The sequence below is a fragment of the Astatotilapia calliptera genome, chromosome 16, assembly GCF_964374335.1.
Source record: "Astatotilapia calliptera chromosome 16, fAstCal68.1, whole genome shotgun sequence".
Lineage (NCBI taxonomy): Eukaryota > Metazoa > Chordata > Actinopteri > Cichliformes > Cichlidae > Astatotilapia > Astatotilapia calliptera.
In genome coordinates, this window is record NC_137437.1 from 22,586,212 (window position 1) to 22,608,270 (window position 22,059).

A 22,059-nucleotide genomic window follows, 5' to 3' on the forward strand; every position below is an offset into this window, starting at 1 on the left:
CAACATGGATGTGCTGTTCCAGTCAACATCTGGAGTATTGTTCCTGATCCCGCATATGAGACAGAGAGTCTGAGTGTCATGGTTACTGAGCTAAAAGAGGATCATCAGCACAGAACATCTATTAAAGTAGAGAAATCTAAAACCTCTTCTCATAAAGGAACACATGAGAAACGCCCACTGGTAATAATCAGATAGGAGCCTGTTCACATACACATGCACCCACACACACTCACACTTTCCCGTAATATTTCATGAACATCCATGGTTAATCAAACCTTTGATTTCTTTAAAAAAAAATAGAATCTTTTCATGTACTTCTCTGAGCAGTAAAGAGGAACAACTGTAAGTAGTCTTCAGAGGCCGTGGTAGGACACAAAGTCATATGGAATGAATGGCAGAGTGAAATGTGAAGATGAATACCTCTGGGTTTACATGTTATGATCATTCATGTCACGTGAGAACTCAAATCAATGGTTTGACTGCAAAGTTAGCTAAAAATATGACCTTATATTACAATAAATTGTATCTGTATAATGGCAGTCATATTCTTTTCCCATTTTTAAGCACTTGTTGTTTCTATAATAAGCACCAAGTACAATCTAAGTTTGTTTGCTTTCTCTTTTACTTTCTTTCAGATGCCTCCATCACTTACTCGCACCCACACACTCACCACATTCCAGGCCTAGCTGTTCCACATTTCTTTTCCAACCATCCATCTTATTCCACTTATCCAGTTCAGAGTTATGGTTGAGCTATACCAGCAGTCACTGGGTAAGAGGCAGAATACACCCTGGGCAAGTCACCAATCTATCACAGAGAGACAACCACTCACATTCACACCTGCAGAAAATTTAGACTCACCAATTAACTTAACATAATGAGGACCTCCTTGCTGTGAGGCAACAGTGCTACAAACTGCACCCCTTCCTTTAACCCTTTAAAACCTGAAACCTTTGCTACATAAGCTATATTTTTGCAATTTTAGTTATTAAAAATGTGTGATGTCATTTATATCATTTTTTGAGGGTAAAAAAAAAAGTCACGCTGAGGATGTAGACGTCGCAAAAACTCACAAAAACACATGTATCAAAACGATATGCTTGGCTTTTAAAGGGTTAAGATATTTAATTAATTCAATGCTTAAATATATTGTTCTTACTATCGTGTTAACATGTGAATCATTCTGAACCAACGGGCTTGTGCATTCTACATAGAATCGGCCCCCATTTCTCTATAAAAGAAAACAGGTTTACCTCCAAGTAAAGCAAAGAAAGTGGTAATGATACTGCAGAAGCCTGCACCTCTGAAGCAAGAGGAGTGTCCAAAACTTGTATATACTAATCATGTGATACTTGATGAGCTACTTTACTAATTTCTCATGGTCTATAATAATCCACAAAGACCAACATTTATCTGATGTCTGGATTAGGGCTAAAACTACCAGTTATTTTCATTACTGATTAACTTGCTGAATATTCCTTTGAATAACTGTTTTTCCTTTCTTATAAAGGTGCTGTGAGGAATGCAGGGATCACATTCAGATCTATATTTGAGCTTCCAGGCAGATGACGTATTACGAACAGAATGACAGGAAGGGTGAGGCTTAACTGTATGAAAAGTACTGCTAGGCTGACTGCCAATAATAGACTATTGCAAACTCCTGATAGGTATAGATCAAAACAATGCCTATTTTTAGGGCTCATGCAGGCACAGTGAATGGCTTTTGTGTACTGGGTATTATTGCAATCACAGTGTAGAAACGGTGCTGAGCAAATCTCAGTAATTAACCTATGGTAATGACAAAAGCCAATTTATGGCTCTTAAAGATCAAATGTATCTGGGTTAATGTGAGGTCAAATGCATGTGCGGGAATATCAGAGCTGGAATTGATGTAGCTGATTGGGGAGAGGTGTACAGGGATTACTGACAGTGTGAATGGTGCTGTCAAAAACATCTATTCTAAATAGACAATGGAGCGCAAGCTGTTGTCGAGCTTAATTCAAAACAATAACAGTACACAGTGTTAATACCACTGTACACTCACTCACTGGCTGGCTGTTTTAAAGTATGGTGATCTAAACAGAGAACTCATAGCTGGAGGGGTTTCATTATAAGGTTTTGGCCTGCGCTTTAATGTTACATCAAACCTGTAACCTTGGTTAAATAGCCTGAACTAGACTGAAAAGTAGTAGCTACATTAAGTATAATAAGTTCAGAATGAATTAGAAGACCCTCTCCTTGCAGTGCTCCACTAACATTAACAGTATACAGTTGAAAATGTGGCGAATGGACACTTGCTCTTTTCTCACAGTGCATCCTTCTGCCATCTCCTCCCCAGGTAAATCACACACACACACACACACACACACACACACACACACACACACACACACACACACACACTTGGGCATCCACATGATGTAAAAGAATTCCCCCCCTTGTTCCACTGCACCATGGGCGTTTTGTAGGCAACAGACTGATGTTTACATGGCCCCAATCACAGCAGACTGAATGCACTTTGGCTATGACAGCTTTCTACCATTAAGCAATTTGTGCCATAGCAACTCTTTGACGGGATCAGACCACACAGGCCAGCCTGTGCTGCCCACACACATTAATGAATCTTTGGTGCCATGATCCTGTCTCCAGTTATAGCTCTCCTTACTAAAGACCACTTTTAGCAGGTACTAAACACTGCATGTGCTTGATACGATCATTTATCCATCACATTTTTGGATCTTGTCAAAGTCTTTTAGGTCTTCCTTCTCTTTCAGCATCAAGGAATGACAATTCGTAAGTATTGTAATTGAACTCAACTCCATACTGGTGCCACTGTGACAGCATAACTAATGCTATCTAGTTCACCTTACAGTAGTTTTAGTGTGGCTTGTCAGTGTATGTGAAGTTACTTTCCTGGTATCCATCAGCCCACCTGACCACTTTGTAGATCCTGCGTCTGTAGGTGGAAGCCAGATGTTGTGCCATCTGGACGCAGTGACAGACAAAACAGACATTAGTTATTCAGCCAGACTCCAAACAGAGCCTACTGACAGATCATGGCTCCTGGGGAGTTATGCTGCATTTAAATAGCACCTTTTGATATTAGATCAATACACCGGATTAACAGTCAAGTCATTCATGGGCAGATGCTGTGGGGAGACAGCATGCTTTGACTGTGATACATTATGTGCCAGAACTAAACAAAGAAGTTATTTCAATTCCAATGGTTTTGTTACTTTTTTCACAAAAGGTCAAGCGCTGTCAAAAATATCAGCATATTGACCTTTTTAAACATTCCAGAAACATTGGGATCATAGATTATGCTTTCTTCCCCTCTTTCTCGGTAACAAAGGGTTAAAACTCATTCACACCAAAGTCACAGGGGGCTGCAACTCTCTGTGCTTGTCATTTGCAGGTCATTGTACAGTTCATTTGAAGTCTAACATGGCATGGACTGTCCTGGTGATATGTGTGTATTGTCAGGAGGACAGAGAAGCTGTGCAGGATGACAGCAAGCTCTGTTACTGCTTGAGTAGATCCGTCCATTCAGTCTACCACCTACACATGTTTCATAATCCATGTTTGCAATCTAAAACAGGCTTGCTTCTAGAGTCAATATTTTCATATTTTTGAGCTTATTTCTCTTTTTTTTGCAGGACACCCACACACCTGTAAATTTTCAGCTTCCAAGTTTTCAAAGTTTTGGGTTTTTTTTTAAGCAGTTGTAGGAGCTTACCTAGAACGATCTACTGTGCAGGGCGTGCTTCTAGTTTTAAATACCTACACTGAATTCAACCTACTGTTTATCCACAGCATAATATAGAACTGTGCCACAGACTTGCATTAATTTCCAAAAACAATTACACACCTCACTGTCTGACACTGTGAGGCATGTCCCTATACTCAACAAATATATAGGTAACTTCAGTACCTAGCTGTTGCAATTAAATACATTTGAGATCATTTTTTTAAAAGATTTACGTCTTCATTAGGAACTCTGGAAGGATATGGAGGTTAGACGGTAGCAAGAGACAAGTTATCACACTGTTTTTATCAGATTTGTTGAAAAAAATAAAACATGTTGTCCCTAATAAAGCAAAAGAAGAACGCAAACATCAAATTTATATTTAGGGAACCCTGAACTAGGATAATGTACATTTTATCCTAGTTTATGATGGCTGAAATACAGCTGTGTTACAAACAAACAAAGGCAGCAAGCAAAGGTGTTTGACTTTTTTGAGACTGCAGAAAGCATCAGACTACTGGTCTATTCAAATCTGCAGTAGACAGTTTGTATTGTGTTTTCTTCCCAACATGCACAGTGGAAATCAGTCAGGTCAGTGGGCTCAGGCACATTAATTTACGTTCAGTGACTAAATACGTGAACAGGTACACCCAAAGTGTTCCTCCCAAATGTTAAAAACACAATTAAAGGTCATAGATAAATTTCACATTGTCATCTTATAATTAGCAATTTTGACTTGGTGTGTTGTATACTAGTTTTATCTATCTGGACATTAACTGTGATTGTGAACACGTTCATTGAGTGCATTTTAAACTGGTCTCCAGTTGAGTAAATAGGGAATGATCGATAGGATAGATCAAAATTGTTGCCTTGCACAGAGAGTAGATCAAGCAATCATATATATAGATATGATTATTCTCTTCTTTGCCTCATTTGTTAAAATACATACTGGAAAAAGCGCTACATGGTCACCAGTTCACTGTCACTAATGTCAACATTGTTGCTCCTGCAGTTTGAGTGTCCTTGGAGTTTAGCTTTATGACCGGAGGAAAAACCACTCCAGGGTGGTGAGACATCACCTCTCCTATCTCAGAGAAAGACAGTGCAGACGGCTATGTTGGCAAACATAAACATGTGGACACCTACTGTCTGAAGACACACGCATCCTGCAGATATATGCTGTGTGTGTCAGTGCGCGCACGCACACACACGCACCCTTGAAGTGAGTTGTCTATCCTCTCTATTTCACCGCTAAAGCAGGAAAATAAACGAGCTCCTGCTGCTGCCTCTCAACAATCCAGTTTTTCTTGTATAGTGGTGACATATAAGGGATTAAATATTAATACGCTATTGTGTATCGATTGACAAAATACCTGCCACTATAATGGGCCGGTTGATATTTCTGAATAAAACAATGACAAACTCGTTATCAAAGGGCATTTTTAAAACATTTATGACAAGTGAGTAGCTTTGGAGCAGGAGGCCTCACACGGACAATAAAAAGCATGCCGATGAAGACAACGTCCATTTAGACTTGCTCAAAATAAAAGTTAAAGATAATAAACAATGTCTCCTGAGCTCAGAAGCCATACCACCATGGATTTAAAACTCCAAAATAATGGATAATAATGATGGGTGATGAGGATGGGCTAACACTTCTAATTATTTACATGTCATTACAGTTTGTAGTGTAGACATCTAGCTGAGTTTTGATGTAAATAATCACAGCGTGCAAAAGGAGGAGTCCCTTTGGATTTGATGGCTAAAGAAGAAGATGGGAAATATTCAGTGAAAAAAAAAGAAAAGTTTTTCATTCTTTAATTCCAGAGGCAGAGTGAGCTACACTGATGCCTCCTTTGTTCGGCTGACTCATGGTTGGGGAATGGAACTGTTGTGTGGTGTGGAAAGATTTCACCACAAAAACAGAAAGGCAGGCCACTTCAAGCTGCAGGAAAGAAACAAAGAGGGTCTTTAAACATGCCAGTCCAGGCAGTGGAGAATCCAGTGAGTTGAGTCAAACTGAGAACAGCGAAGTAGAGATCTAGTGTTTGACACAAGGAGACTCTGGTGTGACTGTGAGAAGCCATGGAGACCCTTCCTGCTTTAGGGAAGGACTAGGGGAGACACTGGCTGTCCACTACGCAGGCCAGTGGGCCTTTCGAGGTGTCACCTCCACACAATGTGACAAACCCCTCTGGTCTGAGTCCTGTTCACACTCCCCCATCCCCTTCCTTATGTGTTCTTAGACAAATGAGTGAAGACCCCAGCTCGGGCACTACCACAGGCAAGGACGGAGACTGCATGGGCTCCACCAGTCAAGGCTTCTCGCTCCATCACTTCACACTTATATCCCCCACACTCTGCTATGTCCCCTTCCTTTATCTTACTTTTCAGGCTTCGGGCTTTCACTGCTCATTTTGTGACTACGAGACTTTTACCGAGGTCTCGCCCAGACATACGCCACATGTCACCCTGCCGTCTGTGGCCATGCTGCCTGGAGCCAGATGTGGTCTCAGGCTTGAACTGGAGACCTACTATGGCATGTCCCCAACAAACCCTTCTGTGTCGTATTCTTTATTTTTTATGGTGCTTACAGAAGACATATTCATACAGAACCTCGAGTACCAAGACAACAATGTAAGAAGCCAGCTTAAGCATAATTCCACATTAAATATAATAGACTCAATCAATCCATAATAAAAGCAGTGATACATTATTAAATAATGGCATCATGTTGCTAGATTTTTAACTACTTGCATTTGAGTATTCAGTGAGCAGTTTAGTCTAATGGTTTTCCAGTTAAGGGCCTTTCTAAAATCAGATGAACTTACGAGGTGATTACTGAGATAGGAAGGAAGAAACAAGCTAGCAGTGAGGCTGTAAGGAGTTAGAGATTGATGAATAGTTCTTTTTAAATAAAAGGTCTTTTTCATGCCATGTTTCCTCCACCTTCTTGCTGAAGAAATAATCCACTTTATTTCTAGCCTTAATAATGTATCTTATGGACCAAACACACTGATATTATGCTGCATATGTAGTTATGCTGCAGTAGGCCTAAGATGCCGAGTGGGCTTCCCTGTGCTGACTGTTTCTTCTTCACTCACCTTTTTCACTCCCTGTGTGTTTATAGACCTTTGCTGTATTAATAATTAGTAATCATTATCCCATAGTGGACAAAAGCATAGTGGGTCCTGTTCTTTTGTCCTGTCTTTCTCTGCTCTCTTCTCCCTCACCCCCAACTGTGAGGGAGAAGAGATGGCTGGCGGATATCCACCTCTCCCTGAGTCTGGTTCTGCCAGAGGTTTCTTCCTGTTAAAAGGGAGTTTTTTCTTCCCACTTTTGCCAAGTAGGTGTTTTTTTTTTCTTGTCATAGAGGGTCGTGTCATTTATGGGGTTTCTTTACCTAACGACATAAAATATCTTGAGGTGACTGTTGCTGTAAATTGGTGCCATATAAATAAAATGTAATCAAATTGGAAAATAAAGCTATGAAGCACCTAATTAGTTAGATAATTTATCCACCATTTAATGCTCGATACCTTCCGGGTTACTTTACTCTGATTACTCAGCTGCACGCACAGTGAGGCTTTAAGCTAACAGTTACAGCGGCAGCAGAAAATGTCTCAAACTCTGTGTTCCCACAAAAAAATGAGTTTGAGACATTTTGTCTTTTTAATTGGTGGAACTAACCCTACTTGGCCTATCATCGTTTGATTTTTGGAAAATACGACACACCGTTTTTGCCACGTTGAGAAAAAATGTAAATAAAACGACATAGGTTTAGAGGGACATTTCTCTAGTGCTAAGTACTTAGACATCTCGCGTGAGACAACCACTTAAAAAAAATGTTTCACAGACTAAAACGCATAGAAACAACTATTCAACAGTTAAGACTCTGCTGTACTTTAACATCTTAATCTAAAAGTAAGATTTGATGAGACAAATCGAGTAAAATGCAGCTTTTTCTATGACACCCAGAACAGAACAATAAATTGGTAGAGCTGAAAATTGTTCTATCATACTTGAGTAAATATACTAAGTTACTTCCTAATAGCTTCTCTAAAATATGCCAATATACGCATCTTTATCTCATTAGTATACCAAACCATACAACCTCCTCTATACAGCTCTTCTCTTCACAGCAGATAAGCTGAATTTATCTGAGTTTTTTCTTTAGCATATAGAAGGCAGAGCTAATATTGAGGAATGCAAAAAAAGAAAAAACCGTCATGGACTAATCTTGTGCTGAGTATAGCCATGATAATGATGATGGATTAGAAATACAGCAGTGTATTGGGATTACAGTGCTATTAACTGGCCAGGGAAGGAGGATGAGGAGGCTGACCAGTATCAAACTAATCAATCAAATAATCGGGACAAGCCCTTGTCTACTAGAAACAATTAGACCACTTCTCCAAAATCAATAACCCCGCATTCTGTTTAGATACCCACTGGTCACTCATTCAATAAAACCTTCGTGGGTTTTGATAAGCCTGCCAGTCGGCAAGGGCCATTTGAGGCTCCGAGTGGGAACAAAATACATCAAACAGGCTCCAGGAAGGCCTCATAAAAATTGCAAATCGAAAACAATATAATTTAATGTGGCAAAGGTTATTTTTCCACTTGTTCATTATCAAATGTCTCATGTGAAAGCACTGCTATGAAGGGGAAAAATCTATTTGGTCTTGAGTGTTTGGGGAAAACAGGAGGGACATGTATTATATCTAAAGGAAAACAAAATAACGATGGAATCAAAAGGGTTCATAAAGTTGCTCTGAGAAATAGCCTTAGTATTGGAGGTGTCTCCAGCTTCCAGCACAGCTCCCATACATAATTAAAACAGGAATTTGTATCTGTCTGTACTCTGTGGCCTCCTGATGAATTAATATCTGGTGGAAGTCCTACACAGCCATCAGATTAGCTCATTTATTTCTGTCAGCTGCTTGCTCTATCAGCTATTTGTAAATCAGAGAGGGTGGTTGGGTGGATGCTGGGGGTGGGGGTGGGGATCGTTGGACGTGTATTTATTATCATAAATGGGTGTTATGAATTAGGTCTGATTCAAACGTCCCGGCTATAGTGCCGCAAGTGTAAGTGCGCAGTGATGACTTTCTTTTCTTTTCTTTTTTTTTTTTACCTGGGAGAAATGTTATGTTGGTTGTTGCATTAATTATACCTTACATCACAGCTGTCCCTTACATGTATTGGGCTGCAGTTCAGTAAAACTTTGATATTTGTTGAAGATATTAAAAAAGAAAACAAAAACAAAAATAGGCATCAGGTGAAGAATGGTAAGTTTTTATGGAAAACAAAATCACCTTCCATTTCCTGGCTGTGGTTGCCGAGTTAGTTGAGGATGTAATTCAGACACTGATATCCTCTCCAGAGATGACTTGCTATGCGATGGTGTGTTTGGGCATCCGCTCCCCAGGTCAGATAGAAGATGATGCGACGGCGTCTTGGAGTTTTATGCTGTCAAGTCTGGAGGTGCATGAGTGTTGTGTGCATGAGAGGGCGAGCGGCTAGGGAGGGGAACAAACAAGGAGACTGCATTAACCTTTGGTCTGCTGGAGAGGGGAGGGCACAAGCGGGCCGGGCTGGTTGAAGGGACACCCCATAATCAGGCTCCTGTCAGTGCTGTTTCCAGGAGATTAATTCAGCTGGTTTCAATTCCAGTCGCTGCTCCCGTAGCCTCAACGCAGGGTACACATATTGCCCTGTTTAAAACACATGCACATGGCACTGACTCAATTTAACACAGGAATAGCTGAGGGGGAAGGCTGTGTCACAGGAGTAGCCTTCATTCCTTACCAACACAAATAACATGCATCAACAAGAAAGCAGGAATCTCAGTCCGACCCAAAAGAGAAAGGAATCCAATCAAAAATTGAGATGCAATCTCAGCAAGAATAGATGATGTTTGAAGAGAAATGTAAGTCTTCTCTTGCAGTTAACACAGTGATTACATGAAGCTGTGACACTCCCGAGCTGAAGTTCCCATTTGGACTAAACACCTGCTCTGAGCTAGACATACAGGCAGAGCAGCCAGACAGAGCCTGGCTGTTGTGGCCAGAGGCTGAGGAGTTTCTACTGCAGCTAACTAATGAACTGATGAGACGGCAGTGCTGAGGAGCAGGTGATACAGGAGGATAGTGACAGAGACGTAGGGGTCCACCGTTAGTTACCTGTAATAGCCGGGATGACGATGTGCACCCCGGCACTGGGCTGACAGATGTCGGGGTTCTTCTGATCATCCATTTTCCACAGCGCGTCCGTAAAAGGTCCCGTGGCATTGATAACACATTTGGCTCTGACATCAAATTCCTGCCCTATGAAAGAAAACAGCATCAATCACCAGGGGCTATTCATCTGTGGCTGGTGACAAGCCGGATTATTAATTTATCAGCGAACGCCCCCCTCTCTCCGTAATAGAGTGGCTCGAGTGTGTCCATGGGAGACTTCCCAGGATTGTAATTAATAGGAAACAGACATACCTAATTTCCCTCTTGCCTCTTTGTGTCACAGAGTAGCTCAGTGGCAGTGACTGAGGGTCTTTTGAAATTGTGGAAGGGAAATGTTTGTTAATGTGATGCTTGATGTTGACGAGCTACAGTATATAATGGGATGCATATCAAAAGATACCACGAGGATAGCAAATGATCTGTTTTGGCAACAAGCTGAATGACAAACTACCTTTAAAAATTTGATGCGTGATGCTGCCACTGCTAAGAGAAGCGAAGAAAAGACCAGGAATGACTGCGTTCACAAGCCAGAAATTCATATCTCTGTGAGCGAGAAAAAAAAGAAGAAAAAATAAAAGACAAAGAAAAAAGAACTGATGACAAAACTGTTTTTATTATCCTTTCAGTCTGAGCCCTCCCTATGTGAGGCCCTCCTCTCACATTATTAAAGTGAGACATCTCCTCCAAGAGCACACTTCCATCTTTTAAAACATCAGGGGGTGGTCATGTGTTGAGATCCTCAAATCTTGGTTATTCATGAAATGTTTCAGAATACCATCTTTTACCCTTAACTGCTTTATTCTTCCAAAGCCAGCCCTATGCATGACATTTAAAAGGTAAGTAAGGCCATTTGGAGTACGCTAATTCTGTCTTATGTTCCTCTCTACAAGATCTGAAGCAGTCCTCTACACCATAAAACGCTTATAAAATATTAAAAGCCCCTGCATTAGATGTGCAATGACTATGTGCAAACTAGCACTGAGTAAGAGGCGCTGGGAGGAACCCTGTTGTGAGGGCTAGAGAGAGTAGGAATAGAGTGAGGCAGGAAGGAAGGAAGCGGCTTTTGTTGGATTTACCTGTGATCACATCCCTGCAGTGCGCTCCGCAGACCCTCTCCTTCCCCGTCTGAGGGTCTGCCCTCTCCAGTAGGTGCACCACTTCAGTGTAATTGGCTATGGCAGCCCCATACCTGGCAGCAGTGAGGGCGATGGCGAGGTTCATTCGAGCATCGTTGTGTTGTCCTGCAGCGGGGGGACAGGACCAGAGCAGGGGGATGTGAGTCACCCCAAGCCTGTGACTGGTGGTATGGAAGTGTGTCGGAACCGATATGTCACATCTGTCCCTGTCACTTTGCATCAGTGCGATTGCTGCTCTGGCCACACAAGGAGCACACTTAAAGCCACAGTGGCCCTTTGGCCTGAGTGTGGGGCCCCGGCAGCCCCTCCCCTCTCCTCTCCTACGCTGGGAAGGGTAACCGCTCCTCGGGAAAAGGAAGGGAATGCAAGGAATAGATGCACTGATGCCTTGAATATACAAAGAGTGCTGAGGAGCAAAAAAAAATGGTTGTTTGAGAGTGTTCCTCTTGTGTAGTACATAATAGTTATTCCTGTCTTTTGAACATTTCATTAAGATTACTTTAATAGTTTTGTGTGCACAACTTCAGCAGGCTTCATTTTAAAAGAGAGCAGTGATCAGTGAAAACGGTCACGTCTCCTCCTAATAATCACATTTTTCAATATGTCAATATGACGGTAAACAAATCTTGACAGCGGCTGATCTTCCTTTCTAGAAGAAGATCCGTTGGCAGAATCCTTTTAATGAAGAGAGAAATCAAGTATCAAGATTTATGGATTAATCCCTCTTCAGCTCTAAAATACCAGAGATCTATATTCAGAGTCACAAGGTCACAAGTTTTGTAATTTAAATGAAAGGGTCTAAAAGGTGACAAATGAACAAAGCCCAGTTTCATTAGGAAGTGATTCTTATGTACATCTTTGAAGATTTATTGCTGGACAATCCCTTGGTTCAAAAGTAAAGAGAGAATAGAGATGATTAATCACTTTTAATGTTGGTGTCTCGGGTGACTTTCTTTCTATTTGTTATTGCCAAGGAAGTTCAAGTCCTCATTGTTGGCCAGGGAAAATGTTGCTACTTTGCAGGAATGAGCAGGGTCCTTTGTGCCCTGATTTATTTTACGTTTGAGCGACTTGAGGCTAGCTAGCTGGTGGGCTCTGCTTAATGCTACAGCATGCTGGAAGCCATTCCCTCACTACGGAAAATAAATAAATAAAATGAAGGGAAAAAGTAAAAAAAAGAAAAAAAAGACCCAACAACAACAGATTTAAAGGCCACATTTTAGAATGAATTACATACAAGAGTATGCACCCTGCCATGATGTATTAGGAAGACCATAGAATCCACTTCTTCATCTCTGTAGGGTGAATGTGACCATTATAGTATGTGGTTAGCAAACTTATGCCACTGGTGGTGTATGAGCACACGCATGCACACGCATGCACACACACAAGCGGCTAAGACTTGAGAGAGGTTTGGCACCGGTAGGCAGCGTCTGATCCTCGATGATTGCTGAGCCTTGTAGTGACCTTTGAACCCGTGATTCACAGCTCTCTGTTGTGGGGCCTGTCACAGATTGGCACTGGGTAAAGAAACAGGAGAATTAATACTACACTAAATGTCAGGAATTCAAGGATTAGTAAGATCACGGAACCAGGATTTATGAATGAGCGGCATAGCATGGGTATGATAACCCGGCACAGTGAAGATGATAACAATAATGATGATGATAATTATTATCATCAGCAATTAAAAGCCCAAATGGCCGAACGACAGAGGAGAGCTAAATGAGCATCAAAGCTCCCTGGAGGACAGGAGCCCACCCCCGCCCTCTTTCTTGTTCCCTCCCTCCCATCGTGCCCCTACTTCCGCTCGGCTCACACCACCAGTCGTTCCAGCCTCCTGGAGGTACAAAACTCAGTGGAGTGAGAGGAACTCTGCGGCTGGACAAAATGCTGCAAAATGACAGGGACAATAATGACAATGAATTTCATGTCTTCCAGTCATAGAGCCAGAGATGCTTGGCTGGGCTGACTTGTCCAATTAAATTGTTACAGGTACAGCAGGAGATAGAGTTATTATCCCAGATTCTTTTGTCAATTACTCCTTTAGCAGAAAGAAGAAGGGCAGAGTTGAGCAGACAACAAGAGAAAAATATTTCCGTAATATGGGAGAAAAAAAGTTTCAACACACACCAGAAATGTGAAAATTATTAGGCACGGTAATATAATATTTTAAATACTCGTGCTGCTGTTGACTAGTCGGATTTTTATGAAAAAAGCAAAGGTGAAGCACCGCTTTTAAATATTTGAAAAACTCTTGCTGCTGAATGGTTAGAGTTTACGATCCCTTGTCCATGTGATTTATGTGTATGAAGTAAAAAAAAAATCATTTCGTACTAAATTATATTTTTGCCAATACAACATTTTCTTAGGGTAAGGAATGTCTATTTGTTGAAACTATCTGGCAATGATGGCTTGAAAAATCCCGGGGAGATGAACCCAAGCAGTCAAAACCCAATCCCCATTGAAGAAGGTCAGGACAGAAAATGTCACTGCCATAATGTACCCAGTTGTTTATGGGAAAAGAGGTGGAAAAGACAGCTCGAGGAAAAATTAAATACATGTAAATGGTGTAATGTTTGTGATCAAAGAAAAAGAGTCTCTATGATAAACACTATGGCTAAATTAAATCGTATTAACATAACAATTATTATAAACAGTTATTAAGTAAATACTCTGATGCATTTCAGATTCTCTGCTTTCTAGAGGTAAAAGAAGAAAAACACACTGGTATAAAACTGAACAAATATAAATAGCTCATGTAAAATACCCCCCTCTCCCACTTACTTCTGCTAAATGAATAAGGTTGACAGATCACTGCTCAGATAGTGGCCATATTCCCTCAGAAGTATGTTGCCTTTTTGCAGTACATGGGAATCCACATATCCTCAAATGCTAAATGAAGTCTGACAGATAGCCTAGAGAAACAAAGTTGGGAGTTTGAAGCTACAAGGGAGACCTTGAGTGAATGGGACATGCTATGTACACCCTGGCTAACAATCAACATATGCTTTGTTTTTCTGATGCCAACACCAGGCACATATAGCCCGGAGATAGATGGATCCTGGGACTGGTAGGAACGCGATGGCTACTGGCTATTTTCTGCTTTTTTTTTTGGTTTGTTTTTTTTAAAATGTTGTTTCTAATTTGTTTACGCTCACATAGACAGCAATTACACAGCTGTGTAAAACACAATATATTTAACTATATTACACACAAACGAATAAAAACATCCGCTGTATGCTGCACTACTTAAAATGAATGTTACTGCACAACATACAATTTAGCACCATGTATATATGTGTAAAATAATTTTTTTTTTTTTACTGCTAATACAGAAAATCAGTTGTTATCAAAGTTGAATTCTTAAATGTGTTTTCTACAAACTTGTTTTTCTCATAAGACAAGAAAAAAAACTTTTTAAAGCACATAAAACAGGACAGACTTAGGGTTCTACAATTTGCAGTCAGATTGCTGCTATCAGCATCTCCAGCTGTGATAAGTGCTATAATTTTTAACATTACAAGTGAAAGTGATGCATACACTTTAACAGTGCATAGTAATGTGCACAGCACACTATATACTGCTCAAAGAAAGATTTCATGATTAGAGGCTTTGAGCAATAAACAGTGGCTCCCACAGCTTGTCTGTCTTGAGTCTGGTGGATTAAGAGAATCAGCACCTTGCAGCATTAGTGGAAAAAATAAAGCATTTCCATGGCTGATATGTGCCGAGGATGACTTGTTACTACATAGTCACATTCTTTTATCCCCTCTGTCTGCATTTTCCTCTAGGACAGCACTAAAAAAGACTTCATTTTATCATAGTCTTGAACTCTTTGACTGATGTTAGTTGGGCTAGGTATGGCTTTGTGCAAACGAGGGAGGTGTTCGGCGATGGTGACAGGCAGCATGATGAGTTAAGAAGGTGCCACGGCCCGGCAATGAAAGAGAAATCAGAAAATCTCCTATCCCCCTCTCAGTAATGAACCACACCTGTACACTGCTTTAAATACCAGAGAGAAGCTTTAAATGTCAGGTGCAATTAAAGCTTATGATTCAAGGCTGCACCAATCAAATCAAGGCCTCTGAGTTCAACCAAGTCTGAGAGAGAGCAAAGGCGAGATGGAGCAGAGATGCCATGGTCTACTCTTCCTTTACCTTACACTTCAATGAGCCTTCAAACCCAAAGGTGACTATAAAGTTTTCTTCCAATCGGCCGAACTTCTACATCTTTTCGACTCCACGGCTTTATTGAGGGAAAGGTTTACCGTCTTTGTTTTGATCAGTCTTGATCATGTTTGCTTAAAAATTAATTAATTGAATAGTTTCATCAAATTTTAATCATAACCTTAATTTAATGTAATTTATTTGGAAGAAGTAGATGAAACAACACATGGGCAAGTATTTCATCTGATGACATCAGTGATTTATGGCAGTTCACTGTTATCAGAAAAGTTATTCCTTTAACAAAATAATATCACCTTTTTTGGTGCACAGTCTTTTTGGAAAAACTGGATAAGATCATATGTTTTAAGGGTAAATATACAAGCTGAAGGTTCAAGCTACCGGCTCCCAAATACCGTTGCTTTAATTTGCCCTGTGTAGCACAGGCTGCATTTTACTGTTGAGCTGCTGACTAGGCAGCTGTGTTTCCTCCAATCACACTAATTGGCCTCTTCTGCTGCTCACCTCCAGCATCCTCATATGTTCATACAGATAACAAAATAAGGCTCCTAAAGAAAACACAGGCTTAGAATAATGAGATATCGCAAAGACTGAAACGTAACAGAAAATTGTGACATTTTACTTTGAACCTGGGTGACTCGTCTTAAACAACTTATAGCAAAAGAGGGTACATAAGCCTTGTTTCACCTATTACTGAGAGATAATTTCCCGAATTAATTTACAGTGTGATAGCAACAGAGGTCTGCTAAGTTGTAAGAATCCTTTAAAACAACTTCAGAAAATTCCAGGCAGGCAGTCATTCAAGGCAAACATGTCACTGCTTCCCGTGAATGAAAAATGAACATAGGGGGGTAAATAAAGCAATATGACCAGAGGGACCAGGAATTCTGCGGATAAGTGTCAGCTGCGGAGAAAAAATGAAGCATTTACCTGTTTGTAATCCAATTTCATGATGGCTTTCTGTAGATATCGGACTCCTCCGTGAATGAGCTTGGTGCTCCGGCTGCTAGTGCCTGATGAGAAATCGTCTCCCTGCACAGGGGCAGTTTTGAGATCTGACAATGGGAGCCAAGGAAACACATCAACATTTGGATACTTACTGTCCCAAATCTTTAGAATGGATCAAGATGCTATTCGCATATGCACAACTTTCCACTGTAATATTCATGACGAGAACAATATTGTGGGGCCATACATATTCCATTGGTTAAAAACAACAATCATTTCTACCACTATGACAGCATGAAGCACAAAGAGCAACCGCATATTCTGAGACCACATTTAAAAAGAACAAAACTTAAAAAAAAAAAAGAAACCTAGAGAACATATGCATGTTTTTAAACACCGAAGGAAGTCATATGACTTTCATAGCATTTTTAACAGTGAAATCGCTCTTTGCTTTGCCCATTAGAAGCTTCTTTGCTGTCCCAGATGGTCGATAAATCCCAGTTTTGAAAAGAAGAAAGGAAGAATAACTGAGGATTAGAAGAAAGGGTTTGAAACCCCCCTCTTCACTGCCAATAGACAACCAGGGCAAATAAAGGGGCAAAACATATTTAAGAAGCCTCTCACCAGCAGCATAGATAATTGATTTGGTATGTAATGGTAACCACATGAGGATGCACGCCCTTACTGGAAGAGAACAAAAGAGTTTTCATTTCTTTTTTTGGTGACTGGACTAAAGCCCGTAGACATGTGAAGGGGAGAAATCCTTCCAGTTCAAACGTACTGCTGCTCTACACTTTCTAGCAGACATGTGAAACATCTTACAGAGGAAGCCCCAGAGAGGCAGCTTGGAAAGCAGCTCCACCACAATGGCAAGGAGGTTATGCAACATCAGGATGGAGAATACCCATTTGCAGTTGCAAACAGAGGCTGAACAAGACTCTGCCATGAAAAATCCTTTCGGAAAGCTCCTCACAGAAAATATTGTGCTGGTACTGTAAGAAAAAACTGGGATTTATTTGTTTTTATTACTTTTGCCTGTAAAACCCCGATACAGATCCCTGTACACGAGGGAAAATTGGATTTTTTTTTCTTTTTTTTACTAAAGAAGTTGGACCAGAAAATATTGGGAACCAGGATAAGGTGGGATTTTCCTGTTTTTTTTCTCAGTGTCAATAAATCCCAGATTTAAAAACAAACACACCTGTGCTGTTTACACCTCAATACTGTCTCTTAAAATTTACTTACAGGGGCAGGATGGTGTGCATGGGTTTAATTTAAAATTATCCCCAGTGTCCAAATGTATATGTCACCCAAATGAACTGTTTGACCTGTTGATGTGTTTTTAATACGGCTATGAGCCTTTCCAGGCTTTGCATAAACATATAGCACACCTATTTCAAGGCAGACTTGTGATAGAGATTATTATTATTATTAGGGGTAATCCTGCTTTTATGCATTTTTTAGGCTGGTTTATTGTAACACTAGAATTGCAGTCAGATCAATGATTGTAAAGATATTTAAAGGATTTTTAAAGCTTTTTCTTACAATAAGAAAAAAATGTAAAAGTATATAGCAGCACTTTTTACGGCATACAGAAACTTATGCAAATACATTCAGAATTTTAAAAAAGGGTAAATCAATCTGACTATGAGGTTGTAATGAGCAGTTAGGACCCCTTAAACAATCACTTGTTGGATTTTATCTCATCCCTCTGATTCCCCTGAGTCCTCTCGATGGGGTTCTTCTTCTATCTGTTCAGTCCCCCTTTTACCTGTTCAGCCACCTTCACATGCAACACTCAGGCCTATAGCATCCATGCAAAAGAAATCCAGCCATCCATTTCATTGTCATATGACTCCAGGGGACAGTACACATTAATAAATGTGTTTCATTATTATGCATATGTCTTTATATTCCTTGTGATGGATTTAGGAAAAAGAAGCCATGTATTTTCTGTGACAAAGCTGTCAGACACCATCAAACAATAAAAAACAATACATCACATGCTTATTTATATTCCACTCCCAATAACATTTCAAAATAGTGTCTTTCGAGATTAATCACAGAATCTGCATGTGGCGAGCAGACGGACAACGCTGAGACATGTTAACAAGTAAACGTGACTAATTGCAAGACTGATGATGATGATGATGATGATGATAGAGCTGGATTATCTAAAATAAGCAAAGCAGAAGAAGACAAATGGCATTCGCTCTCAAGTTCACTGCAACTGTGAGACACGTCCACATTATGGAGGCACCATCAACCATTTGTTATAAATAATATGCAGCAGGTAATAGTGAACAGAATGGAAACTAACTTTTGCTTAGTCACCTGTTGTTAATGAACACGTTTAAGGTCTGTGCAACACCGAGTGAAATTAAGTTACAAGTACCGTCTTTAAATCCACGTTGAAATTTTATTCAACAAACGCAATCTGAAGCATCCTTTTTATACTAATAAGACTTTGTTAACAACACTACTCATTGCTTTGCAACACTGAATCTCACATGGTTTTTTTTCTCTATTCTGTCAGTGCAGTAGGGCCATAAAATGAAAACAAGCCGCCTCCTTGCACTGACAGCAGTTCCCATTACTGCTACCTCCTCCTGTAATGCCCAGATACAGCTCAGTTGGTGAGCAACAGAAAAAAAAGAAGAAAAATCAGCAACGAGCTTTGCGGTGTACAGTGGCCTAAGCAATCCATTGCTTAAACAAACTGCATACTGCAGGCGTTGTGTGGTAGGTAAATTGCACATGGAATTTATGGATTGGAACTTTTCTTAGGTTGCACAAACTCCAAAGTCTTAATAAAAGAAATGTGCAATGGTAGAAAGTAATTAAGTACATTTACACAATTACTGTGTTTAAAAAGAAATGTGAGGGACTTGTAATCTGCCTGCTTTAACAGGAGAAATGATATTTTTATTCCACTATGCAGACTTTACAGTCATAGTTTCTTATTACCTGTACATAAAACACTCCATAAACTTGTAAAATATAATACATAGTTAGTGTTAGCTCTTCAATATACTGGAAATCTCTCCTGGGGTCTGTCTCACCTTTTTCCCTATGACAGTTAGTATAGGCTCCAGAGCCCCTGAACTGGACAGGTAGATGGGTGGATAGTTAGTTCCCAAATATTTGACATAAAAAAAAAAACAGCATCTGAATGTCTTTGCAGGTTTTCCATCATCCAGGTTATAATAATTTATGTGCTCAAAAAGAAACCAACTGGACTTATTTATGAAATCAGAGTCTTCCTCTGTTCTCAAATGAGTCCCAGGTATTTAACCCACAGTGGGGTTGTCTTCTTGGTGAAAAATAGATGTCTCAATTATCTGTATATAGAAACTTAGCTTGCTACTTTTTTGTTACTCATAAGTGCTTGTTCAATACATAACTGTGTTCACTTTGAAGAACAAACAAAATATAATTTAAAAGAAAAACTATAGCTGATAGTTAATAATGACACACTAAAGTGGTCACAAACTTACACAGTGCAGCGGTGAGTGGTTTGATGATACGATGCCACATTTTCAGTGTTTCCCACATGTTGTGCATGTATCTGAGATGTTGTGCTGAGACTCAGGCAATTTAAAGAGGTAGAGTGCGCGGTTATGAGATTTAAATGCTAAATGCTTCGTGCACACTGAACTAAAAAAGCTTCAAGCTCAACACCGCATTTCTTTTGTTCCTCAGGAATACATCCACCAAATGTGATGAACAGTCATGGAGAAATGCAGAGAGACTCATATACAGAGATACATTCGCTTAGTAGTAAGACTAAAAATATACATTGTACTTGTTAACTGATAATGGTACTTTTACTTTTTCTTCCACAGCGATCTGAATACTTCTTTATCACTCGATACATGACTAATGCAGCCTTTCCTGTTTGTGGAGAAACAGGTCTGCCTCCTCACAACACAGTTTGGACGGTTCATGGCAAACTGAACCCATGAGAGGAAAAATCCTCTCCTCCAGCTACTTAGAGGGGAAAGCCTTCCAGCTTATGCAAAGCTTTATCCAATTCCCTCATTATCCATTCTAGGACACTTTGGTGGGGCCGAAATGGAATCGCAGCAAATTCCAGTACACAAAGAAATCTGCCGCACTGTCTGGCCTATCGGAGGAGCGTGCCTGTGAAAACTGTAAAATCTAATCAAACCTCAAACGGATCGGATGGAATAAAAAATTGTTTGAAGCAGAGCGCATATGCTTATTAGTGATCTACAAAAATAAATGATCTGGGTTTGTTACTTTTAAGGCAAGAGTAATCAACGCTTTATATCAATGATCTTTTAAAAGTCCAATAGCCAGTGGCACTGACATGGTATATAGGAGTCTTTAAGGTCCACATTCATAACTATTAGAAAGAAATTCACTTTACAATATTTAGCGTCCTCTCAACCTTTCATAATTCAGATATATTAATAATCAAAGAAACTGACAAAGAAACTAATGGTTTGTCTGATTTTCACTGGGGCACAATCCAGCCAGCAATTGATTGTGAAACCAGGGACACCTGCAGCTTCGGAATACATTTTCACTTTCAGGAGGATTGAAAAAAAAGAAAAAAAAACCCAGCACCACGAGGAAATATTGCCCCACCACATGAATATGCAGGGAATTGATACCAGCAGTGTCATTACTAATGTTGCTGCCAATTACAGAGCATGTCATGACACTGTGATTCATGAATATTCATCGTTGACTGATATAGACAGCAGCAGTATGCAGAGGCTTCTATTCCCATTTTACTGTCTCATTGTGAATGGTGAACAGGTACCTCCATCATGCCATGGAGGAGCCTTCCAGCTGCAAGACAAGCTGTTCCATAAGGCATTGCTAGTTAACAGTGTGTTATATAAAGGTGTATAAAAGTGATGAAGTGCACCCTGGCTCTAAAGAGCAGGCATTAAAGCATATTAAGTAGACATTTAAGCTTGTAAAGTGGGAATCTAGAAATGGAAAGAAGACACTGAGCAAAGGGATGCCTTCAGGGTCTGGCTGTTCAATTCTCAGAAAGTTTGATACCTGCCAGTGCTTTGAGATGAAATGAGGTTTGTAGAAGCGACCGGGAGATTTTGCAAACTATCTAGGCTGCAGTTTAAGGAGAACGGCGCAACTTCTTTTCTAATTTAAATCCAATTTCACAAAAAAAGACAATGCAATTTAAAGATGGAGCGACGATTAGTTCTTTAAGAAGTGGAAGCCTCTTTCTCAGTTCCCACTTATTCTTAATTTGAGTAGCTTATGTGCTCAATACAATAATGAGAAAGTGGTGTTTCATGGAGTTTTCACAATTTTCTGCAACTTCACATGCTGCATAGTGTTAGAGGGAAACGGTGTTGTTATTCTGTAGGTTATTTCATAAACAAACATATGTCATATCTAATATGATTGCTAAGAAGCAAAAGAAATTCATCTTGTTAAATGGTAAATGTGGGACGACTTATGCCAAAGCAATAACCATCTACAACAAAAGTGTCATTTGCATGTTACAAACAGCTCAGGAAGTGTTGATTCTTAAGTAAAAAGAGCACAAAAAAGGTAAAAAAAAAAATGTTCAGTCCAATTAAGTTATTCCATGACCAAGAAATTATTGAACAAAACTGCTGATATTGATGATAATTGTACCTATTGTCCCTATATTTTATTTTGCTGCTTAAATTAGAACACATAATCGTATTTGAGAGCTGACCTTGTTTTGCATGAAAAATCTTCTTCTGTTAAATCTTTTATTATAGCTGACCTGTAAATGTTGTGCAGTAAAACAGTACAGTGTTCTCCACTGC

General features: G+C 39.9%; 1 protein-coding gene across 7 annotated transcripts in view; it reads right to left on the reverse strand.

The window, feature by feature from the left end:
- Nucleotides 1–9,027: 9,027 nt before the first annotated feature.
- LOC145420915 (uncharacterized) overlaps nt 9,028–22,059 on the reverse strand; it is a 103,270-nt gene continuing 90,238 nt past the window's right edge. For all 7 annotated transcript variants that reach the window (XR_013902147.1, XR_013902148.1, XR_013902152.1 and 4 more), the window contains 2 exons: nt 16,241–16,365; nt 9,028–12,643 (listed from right to left, as the gene is read on the reverse strand). Coding sequence is in view for 4 of the 7 variants with exons in the window: in XM_080290330.1 (XP_080146456.1) it covers nt 12,461–12,643; nt 16,241–16,365 (308 nt within the window). In the remaining 3 variants the exon portion in view is untranslated. The remainder of the gene's footprint in view (nt 12,644–16,240; nt 16,366–22,059) is intronic.